The 13603-nt window shown below is 43.7% G+C and overlaps 1 protein-coding gene across 1 annotated transcript in view; it reads right to left on the reverse strand.

The window, feature by feature from the left end:
• LOC126425187 (uncharacterized) overlaps nt 1-13603 on the reverse strand; it is a 90493-nt gene that overhangs the window by 12252 nt on the left and 64638 nt on the right. Inside the window, exon 6 of the mRNA XM_050088142.1 lies at nt 8193-8440. Coding sequence (XP_049944099.1) covers nt 8193-8440 — 248 coding nt within the window. The remainder of the gene's footprint in view (nt 1-8192; nt 8441-13603) is intronic.

The following is a 13603-nucleotide window of genomic DNA, read 5'->3' on the forward strand; positions in this document are numbered from 1 at the left end:
TGCCCACTATACGCCCTCGCTCAAAGTCCGTCAACTGCACATACGGTTCACGTCCACGCTGTCGCGGCATGCTACCAGTGTTAAAGACTGCGATGGAGCTCCGTATGCCACGGCAAACTGGCTGACACTGACGGCGGCGGTGCACAAATGCTGCGCAGCTAGCGCCATTCGACGGCCAACACCGCGGTTCCTGGTGTGTCCGCTGTGCCGTGCGTGTGATCATTGCTTGTACAGCCCTCTCGCAGTGTCCGGAGCAAGTATGGTGGGTCTGACACACCGGTGTCAATGTGTTCTTTTTTCCATTTCCAGGAGTGTATTTCATCTTAGCTTCCCTGCACTTCCTGTTTATTTCATTCCTCAGCGACTTGTATTTCTGTATTCCCCAGTTTACCTGAACATTTTTGTGCTTCCTCCCTTCATCGATGATTTGAAGTATTTCTTCTGTTACCCATGTTTTATTCGCATTTACCTTTTCCGTACCTATGTTTTCCTTTCCAACTTCTGTGATGGCCCTTTTTAGAGACATTCACTCCTCTTCAACTGTACTGTTTCCTGAGCTATTCGTTATTGCTGTATCTATAGTTTTAGAGAACTTAAAGCATATCACGTCATTCCTTAGTACTTCTGTATCCCACTTTTTTGCATTTTGATTCTTCCTGACTAATGTCTTAAACTTCAGCCTCCTTTCATCACTACTATATTGTGATCTAAGTCTAGATTTGCTCCTGTGTACGCCTTACAATCCAGTATCTGATTTTGGAATCTCTGCCTGGCTATGACGTAACATAACTGAAATCTCCCAGTATCACCTGGCCTTTTCCAGGTATACCCCATCCTCTTGTGATTCTTGAACAGACTATTCACTATTACTAGCTGACATTTATTACAGGACAACATTAGTCTTTCTCCTCTCTCATTCCTTGTCTCAAACCCGTATTGTCATTTACGCTTTTCCTCTATTCCTTCACCTACAACTGCATTCCAGTCCCCTCATGACTATTAGATTTTCATCTCCCTCTATGTACTGTATTATCCTTTCAATATACTCATATAGTTTCTCTATCTCTTCATCTTCAGCTTGCGACGTTGGCATGTATACCTGAACTATCGTTGTCGGTGTTGGTTTGCTGTCGATTCTGATAAGAACAACCCTATCAGTGATCTGTCCACAATAACACACTCTCTGTCCTACGTTCCTATTAATAACGAATCCTACTTTCTGGTGCTGTTGATACTTCTCTATACTCATCTGACCAGAAATCCTTGTCTTCTTTCCACTTCACTTCACTGATCCCTACTACATCTAGATTGAGGATTTTCATTTCCCTTTTCAGATTTTCTAGTTTCCGTACCACGTTCAAGCTTCTGACATTGCACACTCCGACTCATAGAATGCTATCCTTTCGTTGGTTATTCAAGCTTTTTCTCATGGTCACCTCCCCCTTGGCAGGCCCCTCCCTTAGATGTGAATGGGGAACTATTCCGGAACCAATCTTTTGTCAATGAAGGGATCATCATGACACTTCTTCAATTACAGGGCACATGTCCTGTGGATACACGTTACGTGTCTTGAATGCAGTGGTTTCCATTGCCTTCTGCATCCTCATGCTGTTGATCATTTTCTTCTGCCTGTCAACACCATTTATATTATCAAAGCTAAGCAAAAGTAAACCTTGTGGGTAGGTATTATTCTTTTCAAAACTTTGCAGAAGCACCTGAAGATGAAACATGTCCTGAAACTGGGTAGTGCTTCCCTTTTTAGAAATAAATAATTTTTACAACTGTAGCGGATTTTATTATTGACAATGAATAACAGTTTTGGATGTCCCGTGAAGACAAAAGTAAGAGCAACTATGAAGTTAGGAGAGGAAATATAGAACAAGTTGGTACTTTCACATATCTGGCAAGCTTAATTACAGAAGACAAGAGGTGCATTAAGGAGGTGAAAATGCAATACGCAAGAAGTCATTTAATAATAAGAGAAGGTTTCTGTGTGGGGGCATGGACAAGGGCCTAAGAAACAGACTAGAGACGTGCTTTACATGGAGTGTGGGATTGTACGGAACTGAGACATGTACACTGAGGAAACAGGAAGAAAGAAGAACAAAAGCATTTGAGCTGTGGATGTGGGGGAGGATGGAAGGGATAAAACTGGATAAATAATGTGAGAAATGAAGTATTGAGAAGAGACAGAAATTTTAAAGGTAATCAGGATGAAGAAATACAACTGGCTTGTACAACGAATGAGAAAAGATTGTTTACTCAAGGATGCTATGAAAGGAACGGTAAATGGAAGAAGAAGATACTTGATGGTGGATAGTATAAAGACAGTAAAGTAGCAAAAGACAGCAGTCCATTGATAGCTAGATGTGAAGACCTGTCCTAGGACAGAACATTGATGAATGAATGAATGAAAGAGAAACAGAAAATTCAAAAAGTGTAAGAGAAATTTAAAACACTGCAAAAACGAAAAAAAAATTAACAACAGCAACTGTTGTGTTTCAGATGTTAATTGTCGTTTTTCAAACGAGCCGTAAAAACAGAGTAAAAGTCTGTGTATACAATATTTTATAGTTTTTAGAGAAGATAGAAGCAACCAGTTTCTCTATGTGACGTATATGTCGGACGTGCTCTGATCCCTGCTAGGGCCTAGGGGCCGATGGAGGTTTTGATGTTAGTCATGTTCGGAGATGAAGTTTAAATTGCCGTGTTATGAATATTGTTTTTGAGATGTTGCTGACCTATGGATTCCTGTCTTTTTTTCTCCTCGACATTTTCAGCAACATCTCTAAAACACTATTTATCACACGTCAGTTTGAACAGTGTCTCTAGACATCATTATTGTCAAAACCTTCGTAGATCCCTAGCGCCTCTGATATTTTTGTCACATAAAATAGTGACATCTTGGGTTGTCGGGTGCTCTGCCGGATAGCAGCGTTGTACTTGCACGATATTTCGGTCACGTAGCTCGTGACCTTCATCAGGTGCGACCTGAGACTGCTCCTCGGGTGGACCTGGTCCAGTATTTATGCCTATGGCCTTCCCCCTCGTGGTGAGCGGGCGCGGACCGCAGGGGGAACGCTTGATACCCCAGACCGTAGGGAATCATATAGCGCTCTTAGAAAAAAGTGTTCCGAGACTGTTACCTGAAATGCTCCTCCATGATACTGACAAGAGGGAGATTGAGTTAATAATTAAATCACTAAAGACCAAGAACTCTCATGGATATGACGGGGTATCTAGCAGAATACTGAAGTATTGTTCCATGTATGTTAGCCCAGTACTTAGCCATATCTGTAACTTTTCCTTTAGGAGTGGTCGGTTTCCTGACCGATTAAAGTACTCGGTAGTGAAGCCACTTTATAAAAAGGGAGACAGGGATAATGTTGACAATTATAGACCGATTTCTATGCCATCGGTGTTTGCTAAAGTTATCGAGAAGGTTGTATATACAAGGTTACTGGAGCATTGAAATTCACATAATTTGCTGTCAAATGTTCAGTTTGGTTTTAGAAATGGTTTAACAACTGAAAATGCTATATTTTGGACGGTTGCGAACGCTAGGTGTTTTTTTTTGATTTAACGAAGGCTTTTGACTGTGTTGACCACAAAATGTTACTACAGAAGTTGGATCATTATGGAATAAGGGGAGTAGCTTACAATTGGTTCGCTTCTTACCTTAAGAATAGAAATCAGAAGGTAATTCTCCGCAATATTGAGAGTGGTAGTGATGTTCAGTCCCAATGGGGCACTGTTAAGTGGGGCGTTCCCCAAGGGTCGGTGCTGGGGCCACTGCTGTTTCTTATTTATATAAATGATATGCCTTCTAGTATTACAGGTGATTCAAAAATATTTCTGTTTGCTGATGACACCAGCTTGATAGTGAAGGATCTTGTGTGTAATATTGAAACAATATCAAATAACGTAGTTCATGAAATAAGTTCGTGGCTTGTGGAAAATAATTTGATGCTAAATCACAGTAATACTCAGTTTTTACAGTTTCTAACACACAATTCAACAAGAACCGATATTTTGATCAGACAGAATGGGCATATTATAAGCGAGACGGAACAGTTCAAGTTCCTAGGAGTTCGGATAGATAGTAAGCTGTTGTGGAAAGCCCATGTTCAGGATCTTGTTCAGAAACTAAATGCTGCTTTATTTACCATTAGAACAGTATCTGAAATAAGTGACAGTTCAACACGAAAAGTAGTCTACTTCGCATATTTTCATACGCTTATGTCGTATGGTATTATTTTTTGGGGTAATTCTTCTGATTCAAAAAGGGTATTTTTGGCTCAAAAACGGGCTGTTCGAGCTATACGTGGTGTAAGTTCGAGAACCTCTTGTCGACCCCTATTCAATAGTCTGGGAATTCTGACATTGCCCTCACAGTATATATTTTCTTTAATGTCGTTTGTTGTTAGCAATATTAGCCTATTCCCAAGAGTTAACAGCTTTCAGTCAGTTAATACTAGGCAGAAATCCAATCTGCATGTGGAATGCACTTCCTTGACTCTTGTGCAGAAAGGAGTGCAGTGTTCTGCTGCATCCATTTTCAATAAGCTACCACAAGAACTCAAAAATCTTAGCAGTACCCCAAACACTTTTAAGTCTAAACTGAAGAGTTTCCTCATGGCTCACTCCTTCTATTCTGTCGAGGAGCTCCTGAAAGAGCTAAAAACTTAAGCAAATTCCAGTGTTACATTGTTCATTTTCTTTATTTAAATTTACGACTTGTCACCTGAATATGTTTTTTTATATTTCATTTTATCTGTTTCTAATATCATGTTATAATTTCATGTATTGACTCGTTCCATGACCATGGAAACTTCTCCTTAATTTGGTCCCACGGAACAATAAATGAATAAATAAATAAAAATAAAACCCCCAGGAGCGGGTTTGGTGGGCGCGGACCGCAGAGGGAACACCTAGAACCGCAGCGGACGGAAAACGGATCAGCAACGCTCCAGCAGGTCACAGCGAATGGGCGCGGACCACAGAGGAAGCGCCTGCAGCCGTTGGTGGAAGGGGAAGGCCATAGGCATAAATACTGGACCAGGTCCACTCGAGGAGCAGTCTCAGGTCGCACCTGATGAAGGTCACGAGCTACGTGACCGAAATATCGTGCAAGTACGACGCTGATATCCGGCAGAACACCCGACAACCCAAGATGTCATTAGATCGCCAGGAAATCCTGAAGAGTTACAAATAAAATAATGTTTATTTTTGTGTCCTATAAGCACAGTAGAACTTCCTGTACTCTGTGTTTTTTTTTTTTTTTTTTTTTTTTTTTTGCACGCTGTTTTGTCTAGGAGTCAATAACGCGGCACAGAAAATAATTGTTAGATTTTACTATGTGTAGATGGATACCTGCCAACCAACCGAAAACCTAGCGAGGCGGCGCAGTTCTTAGCATACTGTACTCGCATTCGGGAGGACGACGGTTGATTTATGTTTTCCGTGATTTCCCTAAATGTTCCTTCTTTCTTCATTTCATAGACTGCATTAATCAGATAATGTGGATCATCCACTGTTGTGGAATTTTATCATTCTTTTCTTGCAACGTTACGAGGGGCCCTCTGCCTGTCACGTTCCCCCAACCACTCCCCGCCTGTGCGGAATTCTGGCGTCAGCGCTGACAGGGGGCGCCGATTGTGTGCAGCACTATGTTTTCTTTCATTTGTGGCTCCTTTAGCGATTTGTTGTATGGTTGTTTAGTATTACCCAGTGCACTACCAACGGTGTTTAATATTAATGTCATTATCTAGAATATTGGCACTAGAGCATATGTCAACCACTGTTTTTTAACTCTTCGTCTTTTTAACAATATTACTTTTGTCGCGTTCTTCCTTTTATTGCTTTCTATTACTGTATCACCTTTGATACTTTACAAGCTTATTACAGACTTTAACTATTGTATCCCCCTTTTATTTTCGCTGTTTCAATTAATTATTGAAAACTAGTATATGCCGACATTAGCGACATCTGGTCAACTTACTACACAAACATCTTGTGGCTACTGTACGGCAGCTTGTTTTAAACAGTAGTTTTACTGACAACATGACTCGTGCATGTGATGTGATTTATATGCATATGCATATGCATATGCTGGTGCTGATTCCGCATTTAACATTTGACGATGCCACTATGGCTGCAGTACATTAGGACTTTGTTTTAATGAAACAGGTAAGCCTCTTAATATTTAAAGCGCACAAATGTAAATTTTGTCAGTACTACTTTTCAATATGCTCTATGTATTGTTCTTAAGCTGTATACAGTTTGCGAGTGTATTTATACACTCCTGGAAATTGAAATAAGAACACCGTGAATTCATTGTCCCAGGAAGGGGAAACTTTATTGACACATTCCTGGGGTCAGATACATCACATGATCACACTGACAGAACCACAGGCACATAGACACAGGCAACAGAGCATGCACAATGTCGGCACTAGTACAGTGTATATCCACCTTTCGCAGCAATGCAGGCTGCTATTCTCCCACGGAGACGATCGTAGAGATGCTGGATGTGGTCCTGTGGAACGGCTTGCCATGCCATTTCCACCTGGCGCCTCAGTTGGACCAGCGTTCGTGCTGGACGTGCAGACCGCGTGAGACGACGCTTCATCCAGTCCCAAACATGCTCAATGGGGGACAGATCCGGAGATCTTGCTGGCCAGGGTAGTTGACTTACACCTTCTAGAGCACGTTGGGTGGCACGGGATACATGCGGACGTGCATTGTCCTGTTGGAACAGCAAGTTCCCTTGCCGGTCTAGGAATGGGAGAACGATGGGTTCGATGACGGTTTGGATGTACCGTGCACTATTCAGTGTCACCTCGACGATCACCAGTGGTGTACGGCCAGTGTAGGAGATCGCTCCCCACACCATGATGCCGGGTGTTGGCCCTGTGTGCCTCGGTCGTATGCAGTCCTGATTGTGGCGCTCACCTGCACGGCGCCAAACACGCATACGACCATCATTGGCACCAAGGCAGAAGCGACTCTCATCGCTGAAGACGACACGTCTCCATTCGTCCCTCCATTCACGCCTGTCGCGACACCACTGGAGGCGGGCTGCACGATGTTGGGGCGTGAGCGGAAGACGGCCTAACGGTGTGCGGGACCGTAGCCCAGCTTCATGGAGACGGTTGCGAATGGTCCTCGCCGATACCCCAGGAGCAACAGTGTCCCTAATTTGCTGGGAAGTGGCGATGCGGTCCCCTACGGCACTGCGTAGGATCCTACGGTCTTGGCGTGCATCCGTGCGTCGCTGCGGTCCGGTCCCAGGTCGACGGGCACGTGCACCTTCCGCCGACCACTGGCGACAACATCGATGTACTGTGGCGACCTCACGCCCCACGTGTTGAGCAATTCGGCGGTACGTCCACCCGGCCTCACGCATGCCCACTATACGCCCTCGCTCAAAGTCCGTCAACTGCACATACGGTTCACGTCCACGCTGTCGCGGCATGCTACCAGTGTTAAAGACTGCGATGGAGCTCCGTATGCCACGGCAAACTGGCTGACACTGACGGCGGCGGTGCACAAATGCTGCGCAGCTAGCGCCATTCGACGGCCAACACCGCGGTTCCTGGTGTGTCCGCTGTGCCGTGCGTGTGATCATTGCTTGTACAGACCTCTCGCAGTGTCCGGAGCAAGTATGGTGGGTCTGACACACCGGTGTCAATGTGTTCTTTTTTCCATTTCCAGGAGTGTATTTTTCCCATTTTTGCTGCAGATCTGATGATGGTCATTAAAGACCGAAACCGGTAATCTGTTAAACAAAAAAGATTGTGACCATAGACGTAAATTGAAGGAAACTTATTCCCTAAATGGCTTGAGGCAAATGGCGAGATGGATCCTTTGAAAGGGCACGGCCGACTTCCTTCCCATCCTTCCCTAATCCGATGACTTCGCTGTCTCGTCCCCTCCATCCCCCCCCCCCCCCCACCCACCCACCCAAATCAACAAACCAACCAGTCGAATAATTAAAGATAAAAATAATATCAGCTACTGCCTTGCTTGACGCAGAAAATCAGAGGAGACCTGAACTGGATAATGGTGGCGGGGGGGGGGGGGGGGGGGGGGGAGGGGGGGGTTCGAACCTCTTTCCTCGTATCAGAATACAGATAGCCATCAGATCAGTGCATAAACATGACGTGGGTAGGTCCCAGTACTAAACTTACCTATAATGTCGATATGACGTGCGTAATGTCGTTGTGGGTTGTTCAGGCTGAAGGGATGTTCATAAGATGGGAGAAATCTCTGTAGTTCGTCGAACCAGAGTCGACGATAGAAGCCGTACAGCGCGTCGGCGAGACCAAACATTACTGATGCCTCTGGCTGCTGCTCCTCGCATTGTGCAGTAAAGTCGTCACGGAAGGAGAGGTACTTTCCGTGATAGGACAGCAGGCGATCATTCAACAGCGGGAGCCTGTAACATACAAGCTGCACGGTTAAAATTAAAAAAATAAAATAAAATAAAATCATGTGCACTGTACGCAAGAACGTGAAAATATACAGAATGAATTTTCACTCAGTAACGGAGTGAGCCCTGGTTTCACAATACCTATCGTTTTAAGACGATATGGTTGGCTGGGACTCAAATCTGGGATCTCTGCCTTTCGTAATTTAACTTCAGAGTTATCCGGCCCTCCTGCGGAGGTTCGAGTCCTCCCTCGGACCTGGGTGTGTATGTTCTTCTTAGCATAAGTTAGTTTGAGGGGGTAGGACGTCGAACGGGCCGACTTGGAGCAGGAGAGGCACCACAGAACATTTTAATTTACGCTGTCTGTAATTTTACAAATAAATTCATAAAACTTTGTCAGCATGACCAGGAAGGATTCAGGATTCACACTCATAGCAGTGGAAGTGCAAAAACATAACAAAATTATTTTTTTTTACATACGAAATTTCATCATTTTTTCACCTACTTTTGGCTGCATTTGTTGCCAAAGGACATTTTTCTTCACAAGTAAGAGGGATACTTTGATGAGTTTTGCACCATCTGTAAGTATGGTTTGTATTCTGTGCAAAATTCATGAAAGAATCTCTCTTACTTGTGAAGAAAAATGTCCTTTGCAACAAATGCAGCCAACAGTAGGCGAAAAAATGATGAAATTTCATATCTAAAAAAAAATATTTTGTTATGTTTTTGCACTTCCACTGCTATGAGTGTGAATCCTGAATTCTTCCTGGTCATGCTGACAAAGTTTTATGAATTTATTTGTAAAAGTATATACAGTAGAAAATAAAATGTCCTGTGGTGCCTCTCCTGCTCCAAGTCGGCCCGTTTGACGTCCTACCCCCCTTAAGTAGTGTGTAAGTCTAGGGACGGATGACCTAAGCAGTTTGGTTCCTTAGGAATTCACACACATTTGAACATTTTTTACAAAGTTATCCAAATCTTGGTGCAAAGCTGTACACATTCTTAAAACTACTTACATAAAGAACAGAAATTTACAAAAAGGCGATAACTAATACCAGTGCACATTTTGTTTCTGCAAGAATATATATACAGGGTTGTCAGAATCAATCTGAAAAGCTTGTAAGGGAGTTACGTAGTAGTTTGTGCTGAGAAATAATTGTTAAGAAAAAAATTCTATACACTATGTGATCAAAAGTATCCGGACACCCCCCCAAAAACATACGTTTTTCACATTAGATGCATTGTACTGCCACCTACTGCCAGGTACTCCACATCAGCGACCTCTGTAGTTATTAGACATGCGTGAGAGAGCAGAATGGGGCGCTCCATTGAACTCACGGTGGTCGAACGTGGTCAGGTGACTGGGTGTCGCTTGAGTCACATATCTGTACGCGAGATTTCCACACTCCTAAAAACTTCCCTAGACCCACTTCATCAGAATCCACTGCAAGTACTATGACAGTTAGGCAGGAGGTGAGAAACCTTGGATGTCATGGCCGAGCGGCTGCTCATAAGCCACAAATCAAGCAGGTAAATGCCGAAGGACGCTTCGCTTGGTATGAGGAGCGTAAACATTGGACGATTAAGCAGTGGTAAAACGTTGTGTAGATTGACGAATGACGGTACGCAATGTGGCGATCCGATGGCAGGGTGTGGGTATGGCGAAAGCGCGTTAAACGTTATCTGCCTACGTGTGTGTAGTGCCATCAGTAAAATTCGGAGGCGGTGGTCTTATGGTGTGGTCGTATTTTCATGGAGGGGGCTTGCACACCTAGTTGATTTGCGTAGCACTGTCACAGCACCGGCCTACATTCTTGCTTCCCACTGTTGAAGAGCTACTCGAGGATGGCGATTGCATCTTTCAACACGATCGAGCAACTGTTCTTAATGTACGGCATATGGAGGAGTAGTTACACGACAATAACACCCATGTAATGAACTGGCCTGCACAGAGTCCTGACGTGAATCCTAAAGAACACCTTTGAGATGTTTTGGAACGCTGACTTCGTGCCAGGCCCCACCGACCGACATTGATACCAGTGCAGCACTCCGTGAAGAATGGGCTGCCATTCGCCAAACAACCTTCCAGCACCTGATTGAACGTATGCCTGCGAGAGTGGAAGCTGTTCAAAATGGTTCAAATGGCTCTGAGCACTATGGGACTTAACTTCTGAGGTCATCAGTCCTCTAGAACTTAGAACTACTTAAACCTGACTAACCTAAGGACATCACACACATCCATGTCCGAGGCAGGATTCGAACCTGCGACCGTAACGGTCGCGCGGTTCCAGACTGTAGCGCCTAGAACCCCTCGGCCACTACGGCCGGCGTGGAAGCTGTCATCAAGGCTAAGGGTGGGCCAACACCATATTGAATTCTAGTAGTACCGATGGAGCGCGGCACGAACTTTTATTTTCGTCCAGGTGTCCGGATACTTTGGATCACATAGCGTACGTTCCGCCATTTCTGACTGAAGTCAGCCAGTCAAGTCGATGCGCTCCCTAATCTAAGTGATTCGCCACAGACGTAGCTGCCAAAACCTGTTCTTCGCTTCGTTTCCTAAATCCGATCAAAAAAGGGATACAAAAATTGATCAGGGAACAGTATAAGGATCGAATCCGAGCCACAGGCTGGGTAGTCTTGAGCGCTGTAATCTTCACTGTGAGAACAACTGACACTTATTGTATCTGGCGAATCGCTTGAATTTCCTCGCCCAACGTTCTGATTCCCTCACTCCAGTGCTAATTAACTCGGAAATGGCGTGGCGTTTCGGATATTTTCTTAACAATTAATTCTCATCACAACCTTTCATGCAACACCTTCAAAAGTTTTTCGGACTGTTCTTGACCACCCTGTAAATAAACAACATAAATGTCAGTGTCCTTTCTTCCAAGATCGTTAGTCCTCCAAGTTTCGCGGGTGAACTTCCGTGAAGTGTAAAAGGCAGGAGTTGAGGTACTGGCGGAAAAGCTGTTAGGATTCTCGGTCCGGCACACAATTTTAATCTGCCAGGAAATAACATAAATTTATTTTAACTGTTCCTAGGCCTTGTCAGAATGTATTGTCTGTTCTGTACTGACGAACTCCTTGTAGATGTAAACTGGAGAAATGAAAACTGCACAAATGTAACAAACGGCACAGAATACATTTTCCCTTAAATAAAAATTTCATGTGTGTTGCAAGAAAGTGAACGTTTGATATTTATATTAATCACAAGAATGATTTGTTGGGCTTTGCTATACCCGAAGGTAATGTATCAAAATTCGTGTTAACTAAACTCTGTACACAATAAAATAAAGATGGAACACGCGTACAGCACACACTGACCTAACCAGACATAACTCAAGGGCATAATTCAAGGTAGCTCGTAACATTTATGGCTAACTGGTCTGGTGTAAACTACAATGTTGGGCAATAGTGGAGTAACGTACAAATGGAAGTACATAGTAGGTCTTAATTGTGACTGTATCAGCAATTGTGACGAGTGTTGTGGCAGGCATTGCAAGCGTGGAATACACTCCTGGCATCCTTTAAAAATAACGCACTCCTTACAGAAACGTACACCTGCACATTCCTGTAACAGATCCACAGAGTGAAATCATCAACAGAACCACGACCGTGCGAGATTTTCTCTGAGATGGGCACAACTTGACAAGTCGTAAGGTGAGCAATCACAGCTTTGGCGATGTCTGCCTGATGTACACTCATGCTCATAAATTAAGGATAATACTGACACATGGTGAAACAACGCTCTGGTGGGCGGTTTAGGCGTTTAAGGGGGACAGGACGTCAAACGGGCTGACTTGGAGCAGGAGAGGCACCAGAGGACATTTTAATTTTCACTGTCTATACTTTTACAAGTAAATTCATAAAACTTCGTCAGCATGACCAGGAAGGATTCAGGATTCACACTCGTAGCAGCGGAAGTTCAAAAACATAACAAAATAATTTCTTTTACATGTGAAATTTCATCATTTTTTTCACTTACTATTGGCTGCATTTGTTGCTATAGGTACACTTTTCTTCATAAATAACAGAGACACTTCAATGAATTTTGCACAGCATACGTACCATACTTACAGGTGTCTGAAATTCTAGAATCTATTTAATTTATGAAAAAATGAATGAGCTGTTACGTTTTAAACTTCATGTTTAGAAAAAAATCAAATTTTGTAGTTAATTATCTCCATTTTTACCACAGTTTTTAATAGACTTGGAAAATTCTACAGTTTCATACACCAGTAAGTATGGTTTGTATTCTGTGCAAAATTCATCAAAGAATCTCTCTTACTCGTGAAGAAAAATGTACCTAAGGCAACAAATGCAGCCAACAGTAAGTGAAAAAATGATGAAATTTCGTATCAAAAAAAAAAATTATTTTGTTACGTTTTTTCACTTCCACTGCTGTGAATGTGAATCCTGAATCCTTCCTGGTCATGCTGACAAAGGTTTATGAATTTATTTGTAAAAGTATAGACAGTAGAAAATAAAATGTACTGTGGTGCCTCTCCTGCTCCAAGTCGGCCCGTTTGACGTCCTACCCCCCTTAAATCACCTCGGGGTATGACCATGCGGTGCATTTCACCTGAGGTCGTCGCATGGTGGCACTGGCAGCAAGCAGTCCACATACGCAGAGGTGTGTTGGTGCACGTCAGAGTGTGGTGCAGCGAGTAAGTGTTCAGACGTTTTCAGACGTGCTAATGGTGACTGTGAGTTGAAAATGGCTCAAAGAACACATATTGATGACGTTATGAGGGGTAGAACACTAGGGCGACTGGAGGCTGGTCAAACACAGCAGGTCGTAGCACGGGCCCTCCGTGTGCCACAAAGTGTGATCTCAAGATTGTGGCAACGATTCCAGCAGGCAGGAAACGTGTCCAGGCGCTACAGTACTGCATGTCCACAGTGTACAACACCACAAGAAGACCGATATCTCACCATCAGTGCCCGCAGACGGCCTCGGAGGAAGCCTTGCTCGGGACCTTACCGCAGCCACTGGAACAGTTGTCTCCAGACATACAGTCTACAGGCGACTGAACAGACAGGGTTTACTCTCCCGGAGACCTGCAAGGTGCATTCCTCTTTCCCCTGTTCATAGGAGAACCCGTAAAGACAGGTGTCACGAACACAGTACACAGTCATTGCAACAGTGGTCCATGGTTATGTTCA

Source organism: Schistocerca serialis, chromosome 10, assembly GCF_023864345.2.
Source record: "Schistocerca serialis cubense isolate TAMUIC-IGC-003099 chromosome 10, iqSchSeri2.2, whole genome shotgun sequence".
Lineage (NCBI taxonomy): Eukaryota > Metazoa > Arthropoda > Insecta > Orthoptera > Acrididae > Schistocerca > Schistocerca serialis.